We start from the raw sequence: 26,201 nt of genomic DNA, 5'->3' as shown, positions 1-26,201 counted from the left end.
TAGCCAAAACGATGTTAGTTCTAGTAATTCTGATTCATTACCATGGATCTGTTCAATCTGTCTGTTCCAAAGAATTGATTCAAAACTGATTCAACGATCTGTGTGGAAAACACGCTTTAACATTTTTTAATGACATTTCTACTGTATTCTACTTCTACACGTTTTGAATCTAATTGGCTACAATGGCTATTGGGTTGAAATGATGGTCCATCTGATTGAAAACAACCCTTTAAAGCCATTTCAGAACAAACACATACAGTAGATATTGAGATATATATATCAAATATTGCAAAAAATCTGACAAATATTCAGAGACATTTTTCAAAGCCACTCATCCCATCCTAGTGATGCTGTGTTCAGAATGGTGAGAAAACAAAAATGACGATGGATCGCCAAAAGTCGGCTTCAACGTTAACACGTGGTGACCTTTTTGGTGCTCTGTGTCAATCAAGTTGAAAGACAGTCAGAGGGCTGGCTCTAAACTTTAAAGAGGATTGGCATTTCACCTGGAAGAAGAGCATGACCCGAGTGACTCAAGGCCTGACCTGAGCGAGTGGGCATGCATGACACACCAGAAGACAATGCTTTCTGGTGTGCCTTTCACATAATTCAGTTCATTAAAGCACTTGATTAGAGAGAGAGTGAACTCACCAGGTGTGAAAAAGCATCTAAGTGGATAGTAAAATAATTCCCAGTCATTGAGCACGTTAATAAAAGCAGTTAAGGACACTTTTTTTTCCCAATTACGATTTAATTATGCCGTTGCAGTGGGAGAACGTGTGGCAACACTAGGGTCAGGAGCATGAGTTTAAAGCCCTAAACAGATAAGGAGTATCTCCTCTCTGCTTTGATCAAAGCCTAGTTCAAACAAAAGCACCCTCTTTTTAGAGTTTTGCTGGATAAATGTTTTGAATTTGGCAGCTGGCCCTGTCAAATTAATGTGCACATGTCCATTTATCAAGAGAGGGGTATTTTAATTCAAAATGTGCTATGATGTCTATGAAATAATGAGGACACCAACTGCTTTTGCTCAAATTAATTAGTGTACAGCCATAGGGTTGAACAAGAGAGTGCAGGATTCAGGTTAAAATAAATGCTTGTCCAGTATTCATCGAGAGAATAGACTTCTCCTCCAATGACTCAGACAGTGCACACAGATGTAGCTCAAAAAACATAGTTTTTTCTTTTCTTTTCCCTCATCTCATTAATATCTCATTCCTCTTATGCCCAGACTGGGTATTCAAACATCTGTGGCTCAATAAATAAATCAGATTTATTTCAAAGTGCAACAGCTAAAACACAGTAATGCTACTACATATACAGTGGGGTCCAAAAGTCTGAGACTTGTGAAAATGCCTCTGTTTTGTTATCTTTTCTTATTGAATACAAAATTCATTACAAATTATAATAGCAGAATAACAATTTGAGTGAAAAGTTCAATTGAAAACATGAATTTCAGAATCAGTGTTTGGTATGTCCCCCAACTGGCATGGTCTCCATAAGTTTGTGCTAAAATTGTTGTGTCCTTGTTATCCCAGCATGATTTCAGAATGTTCCAATGAGCGCATCCAACGACATGTACAGAATACGATGATAGTTATTACAAATCAGCTTAATCAAACAAATAAAAAGTAAAAAAAATAAAATAAAAAATAAAATATTACATAAGAAACTTGTGTTTACATGAGATATACTGTATAATTATTGGATTATTTGCTTTTGACATCATAACGTAAACAGTCAGGTGCACAATGCTTGCACACATTGGATAAGCTGGAAAGAACCCTGAACCACCAAATGAAGCATAATTTGTGCATGTAAACGTGCTCTTTGTCACAAATTTGCTTACATTTTATCAACTTTGGCTAAGAAATGTTAAAATGTTAGATATTTTCTATTCATTTTCCATCATAACTTTGTTTCGTTGTTTTAAGTACTGGAACTTTGTTTATTTCAAATCAAATCAAATCAAATCCCTTTATTGTCACTCAACCATATGCACAAGTGCAACAGTGGGTGAAAGTCTTGGGTCCGGTTCCAAGCAAAATAGCAGTATGACAATTACAATAAACATCTGAATTACACATAACACAGTTTACACATCTTGTTACATAATACATATACATCTAATAATATACAACATACAGTATACACAAAATATGTGAAAATAAATATGAAGTGCTGTATTGACATTCAGCTGTCGGTTGATAATCAGTTGCCAGTGTGTTTTTAAGAGAAGTATAAAATGTGAGTCCAGTCTGAGGCTAATAATGTGTGGTGCTGATATATGTATCATGAGCGATCAAGAGTTCAAAAGTCTGATTGCTTGGGGGAAGAAGCTGTCATGAAGTCGGCTGGTGCGGGTACTTTGAGGTTTAAGGAGAAAATAAAATCCTATATTTTCAATGTGGACATTTAGACAACCTTTTCTTGGTCTTGAAACAACATTACTGTGAAACAAACAGTTCTATCCCTAGCCATTAACTAACCATAAAATGTGGTTGATAGGAAAGTTGTTCCAGTTGTTCCATAATATAAATAACATAATATAGATCTAGACAAATAACATAACAGTGTTATTTTGTGCTAAAACAGGTCAAAGGGAACGTTTTCCTGAATTGTATGCTAAAAATCAACTTCCAATTACATAAGATTAACAAAAGCAGGTTTTGAAACCCTTATTTTTCATTGTATCACCAATGTGCTTCCAGACACTTCAAGCATATGAAAGCTCACTAAAACCAACTGCAGCATCACTGATAAGGAGATCTATGTGCTCCAAAATCCTGCATGAATAAAAGCAGCGAAATATCTTGAACCTGAATCCACAGTGCCGGAAGGCAAGAGCAGGGGATCTGTTGAGAGACTTGGGCTGCCTGATTTCAGTGCTACAGGCAATCTCACAGGCTTAAATGTTATACTCCCTCAACAGCAATCTCCAGTGTCAGAGGTTCCTCTAGTTCTCACCTCAAAATGACATGGCTAGAGTCTTAGTCGACTGGGTTGGAAATGAAGTTGCACAAGAACTGTGGAGTGGTGGGGATAATATAACATGGATCCTCCCTGGCTCCTGACCTTTGGTTGTTCGCCTATGGAAATGTCTTATCTCTAGCCAGAGAAATCCCAACACCTTTCTTAAAAATCCAAAGCAGATCATTAATAGCACTAACTCAATCCATTGTAAGACAGAGTAAATTAATGTTTGTGTTTGTTGTGCAAGATCCTGGTAATCACATAGACTGGGGCAAATGCAGTTTCTTACAAACAATGGCTCAACTAAAATGATACCAACCCTTACAACAAGTACTGTGGTGATACTATGGAACAGTGATGGTATCAGATGGTAATATACTGATACTGTTTGATTACGATATCCAAATGCCATGCATTGTATTTACATGTTACTCCAAGCAAGGTACTACAGAGAATGCTTATGAATGTGGTTTCCCATGTTAACGGAACAAAAATCACACCAAAAATTTTGATTAAAGGCTGGATTACACTACACAACTATTTCAATTGGTCTAAGTCTTTAGCAAGAATGGTTTGAGAGCATGAATTTTGACAGATTTTATAAGTATTGTACACTAGCATATATGGCTACAAAGATAACAGGCATGGAATAAAAATCTCAAAAATGTTGTGTGTTTTCATAGGGTCTTTTGCAGGTCTGACAAAATTCTGGTAAATCCAGGCTCCTTTTTCCTGTATCAAAAATGATCAAAAATCTTTTCGCCTACAAATTCTCATACTCCATATGCAATTTCACCTTAATTAACTGGCTCTCTTTCTATAATACACCATTTGTGAAAGCAGCTGCAAAAGCAAGCATGAGAGAATGAGGACATGAGAGACGGTTGCAGATCAGAGCCTAAACCTTTCCTGAGCTGCTGTGAGGGGGAATTTCTTCCCGGCTGGGGGAGAGAAAAGCAGGACATGAGCGCACTTGCCCATTGAGAGGTTAATGATCCAGCAGTCAAGGGGCTCCTCCCGGAGACACAGTGGGAGATCAGCACTTTACAGTCGGGCTCGGGAAAAGTGCAGTGCGAGATTTAGCAATGGCATTGCTAGACTTTCTGTGTAACTGCTGACTGAAAACATACACAGTGGTGTTGGTCTCCAGTCGTACAGTGCATGAGATAGGGCGAAAAAAGGGGAAAAGGAAACCCAGTCGTTTTTCGGCCCCTTTCATGACTGCACAAAAAAAAAAAAAAAAGTGAGAGAAAATTAGTTTCTCTTCAAAGGGATCCCTGGCTCCCAGCAAGTGAATTAAAAAAGATGAACTGCTGTTTGTCAGGAAAATACTCTTACTTTTAAAAAGATTTAAATATAAAATGGCATTTAAAAAGACAGATAGAGTAACTGTGCAGTGGCTCTTATTAAAGGCGGCACAAAAAAAACAGGACCATCGTACTACCATTTTTAAAGTTTTATTATTTTATTTATTTAGCCTTTTTTTATTCAATGTATTTTCATAAATTAAATGATTTATATGTTTTTGTCAATAAAAGTTTCAACATAAGGTTTATATAGAAAAATACTAATAATAAATTATTGAGAGGGGTCTTGATATGTGTATAACCAAACAACACACCTTGCTTCTTGAGCATTTATTTTCAAATCCACTCTTCTTGGTAGGTATGTTGGAACATGGCTGTGGGTATTTGCTCCCATTTAGACACAAGAGCATTAGGGAGGTCACTAATGTTGAGCGATGGGGCCTGGCTCACAGATGTCATTCCAATTCATCCCAAAAATGTTCAATTAGGTTCAGGTCTGGGTTTTGGGTGTTTGTTTTTTTTTTGTTTTTTTTTACACCAGACTTAGAAAACTATTTCTTTATGAACTTTGCTTTGTTATCAGGGGCATTGCCATGCTGAAGGCCTAGCTAAACCCATTTATTTGAAAGGGGAGCCCACATACTTTTGGCCATGTAGTTGAATATCCAAGTAAAAGTTCCTCTAAATAACTCCAAATCTGTTTTTAATTTTCTCAATTGCCTTCATTCCAAAGAGGAATGTGTTTTCCTCATTCTTAAAATTAAAAATACATCATTCTTGGCATGAAGGCCATAGCAGCATTGTCCTTATCCACCAAAACACCCTCCAAGTCTTTTGAGAGTGTGAGTAAACACCCTCATTCTGGTCCAAGAGATACCGTCTTTAGATACCCTATGCATAGATTTTTATGATTCCTTTGGCCTTGGTTTGCAATCCAATAGCACATGCCAATAGTATTTTGATAAGTGCTTCTTTATAGTCACTGCATTAACATCCACTGTTCAGACAGCATTGCAAAATGGCTTTCAGCATTTTACTTCAGAGGTAATACAGATAGACAGACAGAAAGTTCAATTTCCTTCGATCTGAAATAATTTTGCATGCTTAAATTCTACTGTGACAGTGGCTTTTTACCATCTTAATTTGACTAGAAAGTGGCCAAAGGGTTCATGATGCAATGATGTAAATAAAGCCTATTGGCTATTCCAAAACAAGGGACATTGATACATCTTGCCACAAATTCTTGTTCCAACAGGAAATAAATCAACACAGGACAGCAAACTCAAGTTAGTCAAACAATTTCAAGGGGCCTTTAAATGTCCACCACACTTCTGTGTGTGGCTTTCTTGGTATTATAATAATAATAATAATAAAACAAATAATATGAGCACCAACAATCAGATATTGTCTCCTCTGTATGGCAAAGGCTGACTTTTTGCAAATGCTATTATAAAGAGGCTAGAAGGCACTAAAAATGCTATTACTGGGAACCAGCATTACTGACTTTTCCACAGAATCAAAAGTTTATCATTGCTTCCAGGCGTCTCTCTTAGACACAAAATAAGCCATCTGAATGCCGCCTGACTTTAACGCAACAACACAAACACTCATATGTGGAGGGGAGGCATATCTGTATATATTCCACCCCGTTCCATTCTGATGTTGGAATGATGCTCTTTACATATGCAAACACTTCACTTCAATGCCTCTTCCATCTGTTTGCAATCCGTGAAATAGAATATACACTATGGATATACAAAAATGACTGCAGTGACACTTTGAGGCTCTGCAGCGCTACAATGAAAGCTGTGAGAGACCCCTGCTCGCAGTATGATTCACGCAAAAAGAGATGGCGGTTTATTTTTACATCACAATCGTGCCACGCTGCAGTTTTATAAAGAAGGCATCTTAGGTGCATCGGCCCACCATGAATAAACTTATTTTTGAAACTTATTTACATGCTGTGTTTGATGCAGAGGGGGAAGCAAAACATGCAGACTTTCCTGTAAACAGAGTTTACCACTGTACTACCATGACACCGGCAGCGATACTTAGCAAACATGACTGACAAATGAGTTTGAGTGACTTGACTAACTTAATGGCCATAAAGCTGTGGTACTCTGAATACTAGTGGAAATTAATGTGTGTGTCAGATTCATAGTAGTAAGCTAGTTATGTCATTCATTCATTTATTTATTAATTTAATTCATTCTCTTATCTAATCATGATGCTTCAGTTTTAAATACTGTATCCTTTGACAAAATGTAATTAATTGATTTAATGTGGTAATGTTTGCATACACCCTAAATTAGGGTTGGAAACTAAAAAAAAAACTAAACAACAACAACAACAACAACAACAACAACAAAAAACGATTCTTATTTAAAACCAGTATCATTGTTTTAATACATACTAATAATTTCCATTAAGTCTGACTCAGAGCTCTAAAAATGCTTTTTAATCAGTCATCTTAACCTTGAAGTTGAAATGTCTAATTTTTACACCACTAGCATCACCAAATGGAATTTCCGGATTCCCAAACACTTCCCCAGTCTTCCATTGTTACATTACAACATCTTTGTAAACACACATTTCCTAGAACTGTATGAAAAAATTCTGATTTGTTATATCTCTTCTGTTGAAATCTAAAATCATCATTTGGCAACAGACCGCTGGCTGAGGGCTGTAAATTCACTAAGAATTTTTTTTCCAAATATTTCTTCATCAAAATTAGTTACTAAAAAATTTGTAAATGGAACTGTTCAGGACCATCAAGATGAATCAGAATCAGAAACTAGAATCATTAAATTCCCTAAGATTCCCATCTTCCACCAGAATTCCCATCCTGCTGACCGGGGACAGGCTCTTCTCCCCGTTTACGGTTCGAGCGAGAATTTGGCACTGATCCATCAAACACGGCTTACACAAAAGAACATCCATGAACAACAGGCTAAATTCATATTCACTCCAAGTTTTCTGGTAGAGACACTAGTACACAACTGTCATGCTGATATGCAAGGACAGGTGTGCCAGCTGAAGCTGTTGGAATGTCTCACATTTAGAAGCAATATCTGCTTTGCTTATTTCCCCAAAATACACCTGATATTTGGAAGGCTGGCATGCACACAATTGTTCAGTATCTAATCACACATATTTGCAGGCGGTCTTTGGCAATGGCTCTGCAACTGTTGATTTAATCATGTTTACTCTTGCTGCTCTTTGCAAGAAAATGCTGTGTCATTGAATTAGGATTTGATTATTTTTCTGTATTCTAGCGACACACCCTTTTGTCTTGGGTCACGAGCATGTGGCTGTGGATTCTCTGCTGTGCATATCTGCTGTTGAATTCAGAGTTTCATTTAAAAACACAATAAAATTTGAGCAATGCATGTCTATGACTACAACTTGCTGATAAAATGTACTTTAGGCTTTACTCCTGGGGTTGTAAAGTAATGATATAGAAACTGACTGTCAACCTACTGGTTAATATTACGACTACATGATTGGGTCAAAAATGTGAAAATTTGAAATAAATCTAGTTAAATATACCAGCTTAATATGCAAGGACTATAGGTAAGCCATTAATAAGTTGATTCCCCCCCAAATATTGCGCTCTTTGTATGATCATCCCAACCAACCTGACACAGCAACATTAGCTCAACCAGTGGTGTGAATCTGACTTCCATATTTGAACGACCAATGTATTTCTATGCGCCACAAGCATAAACAAATGGAATTGCTGGTTTCCCAAATACTTACTCTGTCTTGTGTTTGGGAAACCAGCAATTCCATTTGATGAAGCTACTGGCACACAGAAAATACACCCTTCATCTTCAAGGTTGTGTCATGGTCCTGTCACTCTGTCAGTCTGGGTTTTTGTCTGACAGGACCGTGGCATCATCGTCCCATGTCTGTCTTGTCCTTCCTTGGCTGTCTTTGTGTGAGTGCACGGTTTCGTTTGTATTCCCTGCCATGCGCTTTTCGGTCTGTCTTGTTTCATGTCTGGAGCATGGTGTCTGGATCCTGACTTCCTGTTTGGTTCGGTTTCGGTCTGTGTTGGGATCCAGACACTCATGCTCCATGTCTGTTTGTTATTGACGTGGGTGCATCATGCTTATGTCATCTTGGCAGCATGCAATCGCGTCAATAGTTTATGTCTGTCTCTCACGAACACGGGTGTGCCTCGTGTTGCGTCGCGCACCCGGGTCGTGAGCTGTCTTGTGTTTCATGTCTGGACCATGGTGTCTGGATCCTGACTTCCCTGTCTGGTCTGTGTCTGGGTCCGGACATTCATGCTCCATGTTCTGTGTCTGTCTCTTGCGACCACAGATGCGTGTTGTGCTCGCTTTGTGCTGTGCGCCCGGGTCACGAGCTGCCTTCACATTGCACTGAATCAGTCACTTCGGTCTGAGATTTCGGGTTTGTGTGTGGCCGAACTCTCGCACAGGTGTCCTGTCTTGTTTTTGTCGCCTGTTGCGTTCATCGCGTGGCGTTTGCCTCGCGATGTACACTCAGGTTTTGTTTAGTGTGAGAATGCGTGGCATTGCTTTGTTTGCCGTTGCTACGCATTCTCTCGTCTTGTTTGTTGGTTGGCAAGGGTGTATATTGCCTTATTGTCTTGGTGATGTGCACTCATACCATTCGAGTGTTTTGATGTCTTGTGAGAGCATGGCTTTGTTTTGTTTCTGTATCGCCGCGTGTCTCTCTGTCTTAAGTCATACCTCGCCTCCTTGTTTGCCCATTATTAGTTTATCACACCTGCCCTGTCTTGTTAACCTGTTGATTTCTCTCCCTATTTTAGTCTCCTTGTGTGTGCTGTCCAGTGCCAGTTCATCTTGTGTGTCTTGTGTTACCAGTTGATCTTGCTTATGTATAACTTTTTCAGCAAAAAATGGCTATATTTAGGATGCTGATAATTTTGTCCTCTCTCTAATTCTGCTTATTCCCTTTTGGTTGGACATTAAGTCCAGGTGATACCGCAATCGAAGAGGAAATCAAGGCTGGGTCCACCGGGGAATTTCTAATTCAATCTCCTCTACTTTTGATTCATCGTCCTCCATTACTTTAAGCAAACTATCAAAAAAAGCAATGACATTCTGCAAATCTTGTGAAGAACAACAAAGAGGGGCCAGTGCTTGACAGATTAGGCTGTTGTGATTTGCCTCCCATTATCAAGTGTGTTATCATCTTTAAAGGTTTAAGAGCACCGCTAAAGCTTTAAACATCTACTATCTCGAAACCTGACAGCATCTTATTATATCTCCGTCAAGAGTTGTTGCGAGCATCAAACCCTGGTGCGTCTCTCACACGTTAATAAGGAGAAACAGTGTGTCTCACCAGCAGACGGTCCATCAGAGCGCCTCTAATCGCTCGCTGTCGCCTCCTATCAATCTCTCCGCAAATTACAGGTGACAAGTTATCAAATCTACGATATTACAAACTTAACACGATCTCCCGGGAGACCTATTTGTTTAAGATAAAGCCAATTAAACAAGGTGCTGAGTGTCAGGGCTGAAACCCCTGTTGGAGCGGCTGAGCTAATTTGAAACTCCACAAGGAAATCAGGCATTGGAGGTGGGGTGGGGGGTAGAAGGGAGAACATTCTGCTGGGGATAAAGGCGATAATAACAGTAAGTATAAAAAAATAAAAGCAGATAACGTGGGGAAAGAGGCACTGCTTTAATCATATTTAGTCTCTTGGGTCAGCTTACGGCTCAGGAAAGCAGCTTTTTTTTAATGTAATCTGCCAGTAGGAAGGGCATGATAAAAATGTATGTAGGTGTTCATTAAATCTTAATGACACTGTACTCTGAATATTCTGCATGCTTGATTTCTTTCCCATTCCCTCCCCTGATGGTCCAGCTGTATATATAGCTGAGGTTTCAGTAGTGTCCATATGCCTTGAGTTTCACCAAAAAGTGTTCTATCAAAAGCTGTGGCTCATTCGAAGGACGAGAGCCACGTGGGAATCGGACTTGCAAATAATAGCCGTAGGTGGAAGTGTTTATCACATAGCACTGACTAAGCGTGGCATAAATTTTTCCCTGCAGCAACTGTAGTCACTCATTCAAAACAATGTATAAATGTTATTATATTCCGCCCGCCATGAGGGATCACGTTTGAAAAAAGCTGGTCTTTCAGGCTTACAGGTGATCTGTTGCACCAAACAATGTGCCTTGCAAGTTGAAAAAGAGAGAAAGAATGAAAGAAAGAAAGAAAGACAGAAAGAAGGAAAAGGTGCTATATTCCTGTAATTTTAGCATACTGCTGATGCATTTATGCGTGAAACAGCATATTGTGGCAGGGTAAACAAGAGATAGACACAGTGGGTGTGGCGTCAAGCCTCGGAGATGCATTTATTGAAAATAAAAATAAAATGTTAACAAATGGGGAAAACAGTGTCCAGGGGGAATGGTGTTCATAACATAGGGGAATCTGCCATCCTCGATTTTCAGTGTACCCATGAGATATCTATGTTCAGATTCTGTGTCCACTATGAATTCAATATCTAGTTGCCCTGTTGTAGTCAGAAAGCAACGCTGCATTTTGATTCTCAGAATAAAAACCACAGAAACCGAGAAAAAAAATATCACCAAATATAAACAGTCATTTAACCACACTGAAACATCACACAATGGACGCATCCTCGCAGAAGTGCCAGCTCTGTTTTAAAATGGTGGATTATTATTTCAGCTGAGAGAAATGAAACAGAACCGAACACATGGTTGCTTCTAAATGAGGCCATTAGTAACGGCAAATAATGACTGAGCTGGTTAGTTGAAACCTATTTCCTTTCAAATAAATCAAGCAGCTGTAAAAGCTAAAATGCTCCCTTTGCCAGGGAAAATGACAGACAGGACACATTCAGATAAATGGTCTGTATCAGAGGAACCCCATTCACATGTTTACTAGACAGTATGGCCCAATAAATTCAAACACTATTAAAGGGAAAAATCTCCACACGTGCCAGTTTTGACATGGCAAACCCTCGAGACGACCCTTTAGACTGAAGACAAGGCTGATTGAAATCATGTCTGTAACAACAGACTCTCTTGAGTGTCATCCATTAATCAAGCTTGATCACATGCTCTGAGGTGGACTTTTAAACTAGACATACATTTCTAAACCCAGGTGTGAGGGATAATGAAGGTGAGACAGCACTGAGCCTGAAGGGAGACTTCTCCAAATAGAATCCATGTCACATCTGACAAAAGCTCTAAGACAATAATTATTTTATGATTGGATGGATGATCATCCTTAAGCAATTGTAAGGGACTCTTCTGCAACTGTCATCAGTTTTTTGTGCCTTCCAATGAGAGAGAAAAATGTCTCTTTAATAGAATATGAATCAATGAATTACAGGGTGTGCTCTCAGTTAATTGATTTTGAACTCGAAACCATTGCGTTAAAATGAAGCAACATTTTGTCAGCTGAATAACCTTCAGAACAAATAAACAAACAAGATGATCACTTCTAAATGGAATTGAATGGGCGGGATTACTCCTGTGTCTTCAGCCTAGGGCTGGGTGGTATTATCACAATATTCTTTTTCATATTGTTCGATATTGATATTTATCATGATATACATTCACATTTGCCCATTGCACATTCTTTTTAATTTCCAAGTTGGCAGAAGAAGAATTATTATTTTTTTAAATTCTAAACAGTCAAAATAGTCTCTACAAAACTGCATTAAGGGCCCAGAGACATCCAAAGCAGTGGGGTCTGAGGAATCTTATACCACAATATTATTAAAGGCTCGCAACATGGTGATTAATAAAGCAAAATTTGGAAGGAAAAAGCGTTATGGTCTTAAATCGCTCTGGAACCATGTTAACATATGCGGAACCTCATGTCTACTCACATGCGTGGAAAAGAGGCAGTGTGTGCAGAGCAAGACAGGGCAGGGCATAAATGAAGCATGTTTGGTGCTAGAGAAAAATATTCAAGAATACAGTGCAGAAAGATCAGAGCTGGTGACATGAAGTCTTGTGGTCCAGATGGAATCAACCCAGGATCTGGACCTGATCGTCTAGATGTAGAACATAGGCTAAATATAGAAAAATACTCAAAAGATTATCATCAGTATCATGGATTTTTCTATTGCGATAAATATCGAGATTGTTATATCGCCTAACCCTACTTCGGCCTATTGATAATTTGAATACATCCACTAATCATCGTCTTCTTAACCATGTGTATTATTCAGGTTATGTTATAATTATGAATATTGCATGTCATTTGTGTATTTGACCTCTGAGGGGGGACTGAGGGTCTGAGCCAGTTCTCCTCTGGCTAAAAAGCATGAATGTACTGTAAAGCCAATATTAGTTATCTATATGTTATACAAGTCATGGTTTAAATGAGTAAACTGAGTAAATGTTGGTGGCCAATGTTTAAACTAAAAGATTTTGTATCAACTACAAGATTAATTACAAATTCTTGGAAGTCTGTCCCGAATTGACTGTGGAAGTGCATATAGATACAGTGTCCTTTATTATTTGGATGATGAAGGCTTTAGTTGGCAATTCATTTATTGTCTATGTATTCCTTTTTAAGAGAGAGTGTAGTCCACACTATTACCAAGATGATGCAGGCAGAGGTCAGTGAGGGGCATCACGGTCCGGCTGGAATCTTATGGTAGTTCATTTACGGTGAAGTCCATCATAATCATATGAAGTCCATCCCATTTCTGCCTAACTTTGCTCTGTTGCATTTGGACGCATTGTTTTATTGTCATTTTTGTTCCAGCTGAATAAGGCCTGTGCAGCCTGTATCCCAGTGAGGCTTGACTCAACCTTGAAAGAAAAATAGCCTAAGTTGTGTTCTGTCTAATGATGTCATTGCAGGAATTTTTGGAGTTTTGAAAAATCACGTGCTTGAGTCAGAGGGACTGGACTCCAGTGTATCTAAAAGGAGTTTCAGCTGACCAACTTGACTCTGTACTTGTAAGAGTAGATGTCAATTAATTTGCATATGTCTATAATTATGGCTGTTTCAGTAATCTAAATTAGTTTGAAATTAGATCCTCAACTTATTTTCTGATTCTGTCTTTTGCCTATGGATATGTGGGGAAATTTGTCTTCAGTAGGTCTAAACTCTCACTTCATATTCACATCATCATTGTTCATACTGGTCTTTTTACTGAGTTTAGTTGTATTCTTCTACAGGACACACCCCTAGCTTCCATGAGTCAGGGTGTTCTGGGTGGTTGATAGGGCATTGCTCTGCAGCTGCTAAGCTGTTCTGAGTGATTTAATCTCTTTTCTTTTCTTTTTGTTGGTTGATAGGGCATTGCTAGGTGGTTGCTAAGGTGTTCTGAGTATTTGTTGCATGATTGGTGTTTTGGGTGGTTGCTAGGATGCCTCAGTAGGTGGTTGTTAAGATGTTTTGTGTGGTTGCTTACTAGCTCAGATCAAAAAGTTTCTATGATATTCTGGTTCCTATATATGGCTTGGGGCCCTCATTCTATGCAAATCTATGGGATTTGTTTGCCCACCAGGCAAAAATCTTAAAACATATCACTGCTGTCCTCAACAAGCCATATGATTTAAGGTATCATTCATGATGATACCACAAACAGTATGGGATGAATTAAGTTTCATAATTACAGTTAGTTGTAATTTCAAATCCCTAACCCTCCATCATTGCCTTACAAATCCTCTCTAATTACACTAAAACCAAGGTCAGAGTTTTTCAAAGAGTGGTTGATTTTCTATGCTACTTTTAAAGCACTTGTTTACAGAACAGATTTGAGGTGAATGCTGAGTGATTTTTGAAAAGAAGGAAGAACCACAAGGGCAGTCTTGACATTTTAATACTACTTTATGCACATTAAGGCCAGTGGCAGCTTCCAACTTCCATATCCATTAGTGTAACAGAAAAAGATTTCAGGAGGACTGCTCTCCACCAGATCCTCTTTATATCCCTGTGCATGTCATTTTGTGTTTACTATCTGAAAACACAGAGTGTTGAATGAGACCTTCATGGAAAATACCACAGTGCAGTCACATGATGATATACCCCTTCATCTGTGCATGTCGCTATTGTTTCTCAAATATCAGGGGAAATTAGCACTTCAATGGGGAAATTAATTAACTGCTTAATTTCAAGAGCACCAAAAAAACTTTGCAACCTAACAAATCCCTGGTTCTGAAAAAACTGTACACACACAGACTGATATACATGCATTATGATAAGGCTATTGTACTGTATCTGTATTCACATATTCAATGATAATCATCTGATGTGATAATCTGAAAGCTGGAGCTGTTGAAAAACAGGGGAACCAATAGCTGAAGAGGGAACCAATAGCTTTCCTGCACTGAGGCTTTTACTAAAGACTACTTGTGCACTCCATTCATCCAGATATTAAAATGCCTCGGTTACGTACGTAACCTCGGTTCCCTGAGAAGGGAACGAGACATAACAAATGCAAAGATTGTTCCTCATCCAAATTAAATGGAGGAGGGAAGAAGGCTTGAAGGTGAACCACCTGCGCTCTGAAGGGCGTGGTTAGAACCTTAGGCACATAGCCTTTTCTGGGATTGACAGTGGCTTTTGAAAGACCGGGCCAAAATCCAGACATCGATTGTCAATTGATAGAGCATGTAAGTCACAGAACTTTTTTACTGAGGCCAGAGCCAGCAGTAGTGCAATCTTAATGGAGAGCATGCGTAAATCAACAGAGTCCAAAGGCTCGAAGGAGGACCATGGCTGATTGGGTCATTTTGGCGCAACCAATAGAATCATTTCCTTGTCCTCTCGGACTTTGCATATGACAGAGTGAATTAGGCACACCGGGGGAAACGCATATCTGCATTTCGCCGGCCATTTGTGGGCATTTGTGCATTTGTGTCCCAACAGGGCTTGGGACTTCGAGTTCCAGAAGGGACAGTGGGTGTTCTCCACTGAGGCAAATAGATTGGTTTCGCTTTGCCAAATATTTCCCAAATCCTCAGGACAGTTTGAGTCTCCACTCACCCGGTATCACCCCTTGGGACGACAACAAGTCTGCACCGTATTTCAGATGGCCTGGGACATGTCGCTTTCAGGGAAAGGAGATGATGCTCACTCCACAGGAGGAGGTGACGCGTCAGTCTAATCAATGGTGGTTCCACCTTAGTGGTTTATATATCCCACAACTGTCATATTGTCTGAGTGAACCAGAACATGACAGTTCGCTATTTCTGACTGAAAAGCCTTCAGAGCTAGGAATACAGCTGATAGCTCTAGGCGGTTTATGTGCCACGCCCTCTTCGCACCAGTCTAAGTGCCGAAAGCCGGGCATCCATCGTACATCGCCTCCTAACCTGGGTTGGAAGCATCCATAGTCACCACTTTCCTCCTGAAAATCTGCCCCAGTGTGACACCTTGCTGGTAAAAGGCAGGAGCTGTCCAATGTGCTAGAGCAGCTATACGGCGGCAAGATATACTGATGCACATGTGCCCATGGTGCCAAGCATGTCATGGCACATGGCGTTTGAGCCAGCACTGAAGAGGTCTCATGTGTAAAAGACCAAATAAAATGATGGCGGATGTTGCCGCCATAAACCCCAATGCATTTTGAAACAGCTTCAGTGGAAGTGTTCTTCCCAGTTTGAACTGAGATAGACACTGCAGAATGGCCTGAACATGCTTGCTCATGAGGTGCATGTGCCCACACACAGAGTCGTGGTGGGCTCCCAAAAAGGAGATTTTTTTTGGCTGGGGGAGAGCGTGCTCTTCGCCCAGTTGATACTGAGGCCCAGAGATGCTGAAACAGTAAGTCTCTGTGCTGGCATAACAGAGCCTCTGTTTGGGCCAGTAACAGCCAAATCATCGAGGTAGTTAAAAATGCGCACGCCGCTCAGTTTCAGAGGGGCAAGAACCGCATCGATGCACTTTGTGAATGTGCGATGAGCAAGAGACAGCCCGAAGGGCAGGACTTTGAATTGAAATGCCGTTCCCTCGAACACAAATCTCAAAAACATCCTTTGATGTTGTAAAATTTGGACATGAAAGTACGCATCTTTCAGATCTATCTGCTTGGTGGCAGCAGGTGGGGGCATTGAGACAGCAGGCATGGGGCTTTTGGCTGGGCACTGGCTCGAAACAGAGCGGGAGCGAACCGGCAGTGATATACTACTCCGTTTCGGCATAAAGAGTATCATAGCCTGCGAGTTGTGACATAAAGCTTGGCAAACTTATCCACACAGCCGCCGAAGAGGCCAGATGGAGACACTGGAACATCCAACAGAATGGCTTTTTCCTTGCCATGCATTTCCGTGAGGGTCGGCCAGATGTGACGATCCAGAACTATCAGGTTGCCCATTGACTGGCCTGTGCAGTAACTTTCATGGCATGCTGCACTAAATCCGTAGCGGTGCGGAGCTCTTTGAATGTCTCTGGATCATAGCCTTGGTCATCCATTTGCTTGAGGAGCTTGGCTTGAAAGACCCGGAGCACCGCCATTGCGTGGAGTGCTGAACCAGCTTGGCCCGCTGCTGAGTATGCTCTTCCAGCCAGTGTGGACGTCAGTCGACAGCGCTTGGAAGGATGAATGAGGCATGATTTCCACACCCTGCTACTTGCTAGGCAGAGATGTGCTGCTACTGCCTCCTCCACAGGGGGTAGTTGGGCATAACCGTTTCTTCCCCACGATTCACATTAGAGAGGATGTAATCGCTGCATGGGTGAGCTGAATAGGGCGAGCGCCAGGATTTTTACAGTTCATTATGAACCTCAGGGAAGAACAGGGCAGATCTATGAGATGTAGTCGCTTTACGACGTCCAGACTGCAGGAACCATTCATCAAGGAGAGATTGTGTAGGTTCCCCTGGAGGAGACCACTCAATATCGAGCTCTTCGACTGCCCTTGAAAGGAAGCGAAGCATCTCCTTGTCAGTGGCGCATACATGCTCCTCGTTGGGGGAAGGGGTGGTAGCATCATCCACTGACCACTTGCCTGATGCAGAGAGAGACATGACATCATCATCATCCCCAGCGTCAGAACCGTTGAACGAGACGAGGCCGTGCGAGATTGAGGAGCACGTGGGGTGTGTTCACCAGCGAAGCATCAAGCGACGAGGCGGAGTGATGTTCACCGGAGCATTGCAGGGAGCAGAGAGTCTTCTTGTTGCCGTGAAGATTGACTCGTGTAGTCAACGGCAAAGCAGTAGAGGCCTTCTAGAAGAGAGATGAATCGCTGTCTTGAAGGAAGAAAATTCTGAGGAATGGTGTTTGCACGCCTGCCTATATAGCGGACAGCTTTGCGCCTAAAAGGGCGGGGCTCAAACACCATAGCCAATATTAGAATACAGGCGTTATTGTAGAGAGGTGTTAACTAAGTCGTGTGTAAGGACACTCCCCATATGCATTAGCAAACGCAATGCCAAGTGTACTGAGTCATAAGGGAACTCATAATTCAATTTAATTAATTCCAAAGTTGGAACAGAAGCTAAGCTCTGGTCTTTCTTTATTAGTGGTCTCCAGCCTCCTGGTCATTTATATCAAGCCTGAAATTATTAAGCTGCTTTCATGTGATTTTGAAAAATTAATGCTAGTTCCATGTTCCTTCATCTCACATCAGATTCTAGTTCACTGGCATTACCCCTTGGTCAATGATGTAACCCACAGGGAGGAAGTAACTGCCACTCACTGATGGGTGAGGTTTTTTCCCTCGGTCGGTGTCATGCAAATTTGAATCCCCTTGTAGAATTTGCTTCTCCTTAAACACCAAGGGGTAGCTGTTTGTAATGTCTTATCAGAAGTGTCTGTCATGTTGTAGCTGATCACATACCTCTACATCTTCCAAACAAACAATAAATTATAACACATTTGATGTAGTTTGTGTGGCTATCACACTGAATACAATGTTGTCTCTTTCTGTTGTGGTACATAAAATAAAAATAGCCCAGCAGAAAAACAGCTTTTTTGTTTCCTAGTCATAACTGTTCTCCTAGCCTATTCACGCTGGTCTGTTGGCTGGTTTACAGGGTTTTTGGGCACTTTTCAGGTGGTCTGGCTCGAAAACAAGCTGGACTAGCTTAGCCAGCCTGGGAAAGTAAACATCTTTATCGGTTCTACATAGAAATTATGGTATTAGCATTTTAATTTTAACACATAGCACAACATTCAACATTTTTATTTGATTACTTAAAGTAACTTGCAACAGATATGCTAGTTTAGCAATCTAATTAATTATCACGCTAACCGTAGGGAATGCATGAAAAAATATTAGCACAATAAGCTAATCGGTTAGCATGCTAAAATTAAAAATGCTAAGAAAGAGAAATGTTTTTGACCATTTGCTTTTTTGGTTACATCATGTGATGTTGCATGATAAACAATTGAATGTGGCCCAAATCAAATTTTTTCACTCACATGTGATACAGATCTGTTAACTGGATGATCATGTGAACAACCAAAGTGCTTTGAATCTGACATTTTCAAATCTGATCTGGGCCACTTTCATATGTGGAAATAAACCGGATAAGCATCTGAATTTTTTCCAAATGCGTCTTTGGTGTGAACAGTCAGATCAGATTCAATGTGATTTTTACATGAATCTACTTCATCATTCGTCATTTGCACACTTGATTTCCAGCGTATATGCGCTTGTTATATTACAAAACGTTAAGTGCGAGTTTTATCTGTCTAGTTAATTATTTTTTTAAAAGAAAGAAAATAAAAGTACAGGCTTCAACAGTTGGGTTCAGCGATTCGTTTGGATTGCACTTTAAATATGCGGCAGAGGCTATTTTCTAATAGCAATAGATGCTAATTACACTAAGTGCAAATAGCGATCAATGCTATTTACACTAAGTGAAAATAGCATCAGATGCTATTCACGTTGAGTGCAAATAGCGACAGATGCTATTTTCAATAAGTGTAAAAAGCAACAAAAAGCATCTTCTTTGCACTAAGTGCAAATAGTGGCAGATACTCGTACACCCCTGTTTAAATACTAACATACAGTATAGTGGCATCACTGCAGCATTTATATTGTGTTTATTTGGAGTCCCACCGACACCTTACACCAACCCCTACCCATAACCCTACCTTACAAAAATTAACCATAGTTTTACAACAGTAACCATATTATTACCATGGTATTTTTCTAGCAAAATCATAGTAAACACAAAATTAAACATGGTTACTATTAATTACTATTAACAACATGTTACTGTAGTAACACCATGGTTAGTACATCAGAACTATATAGTCTCCACCAAAACACATGGTAACTACAATATTACTACAGTAAATCCATGGTTAATTTTATCCGGATCAAATCCCTCTTTTATTTATTACTAAAAGTAGTATTATAGGAAATAATACGAGTATAGACATGGGAAAAAGTATGTCAAGGGGTGGGATTCGAACCCGGATCTCCAGCATTACATACATACAATTGTTATACCCAGAGAGCTACTACAGCTGTACATGGGGGTGCAGTTTGCCATAAATTCCTGTTTCCACCAGACTACTGGAGCGCAAAGAGTCACTTAGTTATCCAATCTCTTAATCCACTAAATGTCTAACCCGTTAACCAGTTAAATGTAGCTTCCCCATCGCGAAAAATTCAAATATGCCCACCTTCATTTGATCAGCAGTTGACCAGTAAATCTGTCGCGGCTGTCTTGAGTTTGGTCTGAGCAGTGGTTGGCGGAGTTAGTGTAAATAGCCTCTGCCAAAAAGATGGCCTATTTGCACTTAGTGTAAATAGACACTCCGTAAATATACGTATGAAAAGATACAGATGTAGATATATATAACGGCATTCTTTGCTTGTCACTCACTCAGAAATCAGTTTCTATGTTTCTCAATCTGTATCAAAATACGAATGCAAGCCAGTCAATGGAAATATGAAATAAATAAAGATAACTCTTCTTACCTTTCATATACTGTATGTAATGCCATTTTTCCTGCTGTCTTTTGATTTTATAGTGTTTCGCTCATAGGTAATATTACATTTGAACGAAAATTATTTAAATTCCACCATATGAAGGCAAATGACTACATGAAAATACTTTATCAGCGGTCTTTCTCCATCACAAGCTGACATATTATCAGCATGTGTCCTATCTGCGTTAAAAGCAGATAATTAAATTTTTTATTAAAATGTAATTAATTATTCATACTATAATGATGAACATGAGTTTGTTGTATGCATGCTCAAGGAGTGCTACACACATGCGGGTTAGTTAACGAGCGTCAGCTGTTCAGACCATTGTCTGATATGGGCTACATTTAAAATGTCATGTGAACAACCTAACAAAAAATTCTGATTTAAGCAAAAAATCAGATCTGGGCCACATTCATCTTTGGTGTGAATGTAGCCAGTGGAATCGCTTAAGGGTCCAATGGGAAATGGATTCATGGGAGGGGATACACACATTAGTATTGTCTAAGCAGACAACACCCAGTAGCACCTGCCAAAGCAGCGACAGCAAAAGAAACCAAAACATGTCCAGCTAGCTAGAAGTGTGTCACTAGAATGAATAGCTTCTTTATCCTCGGTCATTCTGGGAATGTCCTTCCTCACTGATAAATGCACTGCATTACACACGGACCCTTCAGGGAATGGGTGTCCTCACACATCTGCATGCCTCAGACTCACAAGTAATTAATAAAGTCATTTTTTCAGCCATTAAAGTGATTTATCCTATCCCAGCTAATCTACCGAGTCAAATATAAGAAAGCCGTTCATTGGTTGATTGCTATCAAAACATTGGTTGGAGCTATCAAAACATTGCTCTGTTTGTTTGAGCATCCCAACCAGCCCAATACAGCTTAACTGGCTCAAGTTTGGGGTGGAACCATCTGTTTGTCGACCAGATGTGGGAAGTTTCTGGGAAACCTGTTCGTACATTTTTGCAATACCGTTTGGTAACACTAGTCAAGCAGATATTACATACTTCATCTTTAAAGTGTGGTGGAAAAAGTCGTCAAAAGAGGGAGCTGACAAACCAAGGGGTACAATTCCCCTGTATGGTCGATAGTTCTGTCTGGACAGTATCAGTTGTGCACCATGAGACATTACCTGCAGGTTAATATAAATGATACAGTGAGATTCATCCCCCCTCTACTAACCTGCCACATTCAGGTAAATGGATGGGCTTGTCTTGTTTTCTCCATTCTTCTCATTAACAGCTTGGACATAGTACCTCCCGGCGTCCACTGCTGCAATGGCAAGCACCACGAGCTGGTTCTCCAATGTAATGGCTCTGTGGAGAGTAACAAAGCAAATGAAATACAGCTTTGTTAATCCATAATCGACAATTAGTCTGGTACCGTAACACATTTCGCTAGTGGAATAGAGTGACAGCATTTTAATTAGTGCTTAACTGATGTGTATTGGGTTCCATAAAACTATCTTTGCTGAACTCATTGCACCCTGGGTTTGACTGGAGGGCATTTAGTGTGGAGGATTTTCATGAGGCCCTGAGTGTTTTCAATGCACCTGAACCCTTATTCTCATACAAGCAGAGAATCAATGAGCAGTAAGGTTAATTACAGACAGAAATACAGCTGTGGGTGGGAATAAACCTACAGGCTAGTGTCTAAGTGAGAGGGAGCTGATTGTTAATGCTGAAGTGGTTAAATTAATAGTTCACCCTAAATTAAAATGCTGTCATTGTGTACTGCCCCCTCATATGGTTCCAAACCTGTTTGACTATCTTCTGTGTAACACAAAATTGGAATTTCTGAGGAAAATTCTGGCCAATCTTTTCCATATAAGGAAAGTACAGACTGGAACTGTCAAGTTCCAAAAGGAACCCACCCCCCCCCAAAAAACATTTACCAAAAGAAGTATCAAAAAATAGTCATTATGGCCTGTATGCTTGATTCGTCATTACTGGTAAAAATCTTGACATCTGCCCTAGCTCAACTGGATTGGTCTTTTTTATTTTAGTTAGTTTAGGGTCATAAAAAAAAAAAAAAAAAAAAAAAAAGCTATTCCAAATATTTTTTATTTCAGTTAACAGAAATGCTTTCGTTAAAGGGACAGTTCACCCCAAAATGAAAATTTTCTCATCATTTACTCACCCTCATGCCATCCCAGATGTGTGTGACTTTCTTTCTTCTGGTCAACACAAATGAAAATTTTTAGAAGAATATCTTCACACAAAGCAAGTGAATGGTGGCCAGAACTTTGAAAGTCCAAAAATTACATAAAGGCAGCATAAAAGTAATCCATATGACTCCAGTTAAATCCAAATCTTCAAAAGCGATATGATAGGTGTGGGTGAGAAACAGACCAATATTTAAGTCCTTTTATAGCTATAAATTCTCCTCCCTGCCCAGTAGGTGGCAATATGCCTGAAGAATGTGAAATGGTGAAAACAAAAGAAGTGAAAGTGAAATTGGAGATTTATAGTAAAAAATGACTTAAATATTGATCTGTTTCTCACCCACACTTATCATATCACTTCAGACTGGAGTCTTATGAATTACTTTTATGCTGCTTTTATGTGCTTTTTAGACCTTCAAAGTTCTAGTCACCATTCATTTGCATTAAATGGACCTACAGAGCTGAGATATTCTGCAGAAAAAAGAAAGTCATATACATCTGGGATGGCATGAGGGATCAATTTGGAATGTCCAAATCCCAATGCGCTCTCTCAGTCCAAAGTGCGCTCGTGGTGGCGTAGTGACTTGCCTCAATCCGGGTGGAGGAGGACGAATCTCAGTTGCCTCCACGTCTTAGACGTCAATCTTATCATGTGGCTTGCTGAGCGCATTACCGCGGAGACGTAGTGCGTGTGGAGGCCCATGCTATTCTCTGCGGCATCCACGCACAACTCACCACGCGCCCCACCAAGAGCGAACCACATTATAGCGATAACGAGGAGGTTACCCCATGTGACTCTACCCTCCCTAGCAACCGGGCCAATTTGTTTGCTTAAGAGACCTGGCTGGAGTCACTCAGCATGCCCTGGATTCAAACTTGTGACTCCAGGGGTGGTAGTCAGTATCTTTACACGCTGAGCTACCCAGGCCCGGCCAGGATATTCTTAAAAAAATTCACCTTTTATTTTCATGGCAGACAGAAAGTCAAATGGGTTTGAAATTACATCAAGGTCAGCAAACTATGCCAGAATTAAATTTTTGGGTGAACTTTACCTTAAAACAGCATTTAGGGCTATCTGTTTCAAACACTCATAGGCTGATGACAAAGCATCTAGTATTGCTCTAATGATTAATCAGAACATGCCACACTCCATCATTCAAACTAAAGATTGCAGGAAAGACACTCAGATGCAGATGTGTATTATTATCAATTTATTCTGGTGCCAGTCTCCCTATGATTCTTGAAGACCAAATTACCATCTCAAACTGCCGATGTGAAACAGAGAACGAGGTGCTTTGATAATCCACTACTCCACGTAGGTTGAATGGAATTGTTTTCCCTTTATTTCAGCACATGAAAGCAACAACGGATTGCATATCTCCAGCCCCAACTCCTACTCCTCATGCATAGCATCTCTCCACCCTCGTTTTTTGATTAATTGATGACATCCTCAATTACACATCACTGCTGTCTAAGAGATTTTCTGCTCAGGCGTGACCAGCCCACAGGAAGCCCTTGAGAGGCATAGCACGACTTGGAGATGCTTTGAAACTTATGATTAGTTTTTCAGCTTGGTGGGACCTGTAGCATCTTCCTACATGAGTACAAGTGCCACAGTCATTACCGATTTCCAAGACAGATCTCTACAAAAAAGTCTCAAGTTGCTGAGATATTTTCAAATAAACAAATAAAGCTATAAGCAATGAGAGACGATTGATGATTTACCACTGTATGGTGATTAAAATCATGTTAATGCACATACTTGAGTAGTTTATTGCTTTCCCTGTTTAAAACTAGTTTGCTGGTCAGGCTGGTTTGCTTTGCTGGTTTTTGAGGGGTTTTAGGCTTTTGAGACCAGCTAGACTTACTTATACCAGCTAAGACCAGCAAAATCTTAGGCTGGTTTAAGTTTTTTTTTTCTTGTTCTACATAAAATGGCAGTAAGAGCAATCTGATAAAAGGAACTAATGTTCAATAAACTGTTACATTTATTATGTTCACAATCAATACTAAAGTTCACAATCCTAACCATATTAAAATCTATGAAATTGTCAAGAACCTGCTGTCGCAGTATGCTTTCACTATGCATACCAATTGGTTCACAGTTTGTGTAGTGTCTTTATAGGCAGCTCATCCAATCAGAATTTTGAGTCAGGACTACCTGTTAAAAAAAAAAAAAAAACCTTAGTAGGAACTAGGGGTGTGCAGCGAAGCTATTATCTGTATTTGTATCTATTACTATCGCAAAATTATCTGTATCTGTTTTTCGGACAGATCCGGGTGTGGGATGGGAAGTGGGTCAAAACGAAATAAAACACCCATTTTAAATGCAACCATTACATTTATAATTTCTATAAATAAAATATGCCTTGTATATGCCTATCCATAATAATAACCTAATAATAAAAAAATAAAAAATAAAATTATAATAATAATAATAATAATAATAAAAATATATATAAATTATTATTATTATTATGCTATTATTATTCAATAAAATTATTATTTTATTCTTTTTTTTCTTACCAGATGAAGCTGAATATGTAGGCTACATTAACTGTGGAATTTGTTGTTAACTGGGGTTTCTCTTCATATTTCTGACATTAATAACTGCTGAAGCAGAATTTTCCTTTATATCTGTGCATGTATAACAATGTTATTCTGGAGGCAGGAGATGCCAAGCAATTGTGAAATGTCAAGCCCACATTTTGCATTTTGAATATTAAATAAAAACAAAGAAATTAAAAGAAATTAGTGTAAATCAATATAACCTACAAAAAGGTGAAAGTTCGATAAGTCTCAGGAATCTTTACAGGTTTGTTTATAAATGAATACATGGGAATCATTACGTGTGACTTGTGCAATACATTAACAGACATTTTTTTGTGGAAAATATATGATGTAGTATCTTAATTAATGTTACTCTTGACAAGCTGCAGATGCGCACAATAAATGGAGATCACAAACGTAGTCGAGGTCGCTGCCATCCGATTTGAAATTACACCCACACGTGAGCATTTTCATTCATGAGGTTTACACTTTACTAGGCTAATATTGACTTCACAGACACATCATTTGGTTGTAATTTTGGATATGTTTATTTAAAATGTTGCTTTATCCTTGTGTTTCTTGGATAATCAGTCAAACTAATATTTTTTCTATTATTCGGATGAATCCGTTATTCACTTTGAAGTAATTCTTCGTGCCTTTCCAAAAATGGTATTCAGCTTCGGGCACATACTAGTAGGAACAACAGGGCTGTCTGCACTTCAGAGGCAAACAATATCGACGTGTAATTAGACAGAGCTTCAGTTCTGTTTAGAGCTCCTTTTGCCATTCCATTATTAAGTGGAGATTAACATAAAGAGATCCATCAAAAGTCTGCAGATGCTTGGATGAGGTGGGTTGGTGCATGGGAGGTTCGGTGGCCACTGATGAGGATGCATTACATCGCTGTCTGCACCCTGACACCTGGCTGCAGTTCCGAGCTGGTCTGCATCTGGGAAATAAAGGCACCCTTCACAGATGTCAGCGGCAGCTTTGAAAGGTCAGAGCAGCCCGCCTTGATGGACTTTTAATTATTAAATATGCATAGGCTGAAATGGCTTGGCAAGCATCAGAGCCTCCGCACTGATGTGTACATAAACAGCTCACCTTCATGATGATTTAAGGGCCTAATAGCGGTGCGTGTGATCCCGCAACACTGTGTAAAGCTGTCGGTGGAGGTTTGTAAAATGCGAAAGGCAGAGGCTGAGCGTTTACCTGGTTTATGCTGCGAACGGAATCGATGCGACCTGTGTATAAAGCGATTTTAAGATTAGTTTAGCTAATTTGGATTCCATTACAATTGTATAGATGAATGG

General features: G+C 39.7%; 1 protein-coding gene across 1 annotated transcript in view; it reads right to left on the bottom strand.

Moving 5' to 3' along the window:
* LOC127450172 (protein sidekick-1-like) overlaps positions 1-26,201 on the bottom strand; it is a 539,544-nt gene that overhangs the window by 178,649 nt on the left and 334,694 nt on the right. The window contains exon 5 of the mRNA XM_051714029.1: positions 21,357-21,490. Within this exon, the coding sequence (XP_051569989.1) occupies positions 21,357-21,490 (134 nt within the window). The remainder of the gene's footprint in view (positions 1-21,356; positions 21,491-26,201) is intronic.

The sequence above is a fragment of the Myxocyprinus asiaticus genome, chromosome 13, assembly GCF_019703515.2.
Source record: "Myxocyprinus asiaticus isolate MX2 ecotype Aquarium Trade chromosome 13, UBuf_Myxa_2, whole genome shotgun sequence".
NCBI classification, from domain to species: domain Eukaryota; kingdom Metazoa; phylum Chordata; class Actinopteri; order Cypriniformes; family Catostomidae; genus Myxocyprinus; species Myxocyprinus asiaticus.
Note: the sequence above shows the minus strand (reverse complement) of the source record. Positions and strands in the feature narration are given on the sequence as shown.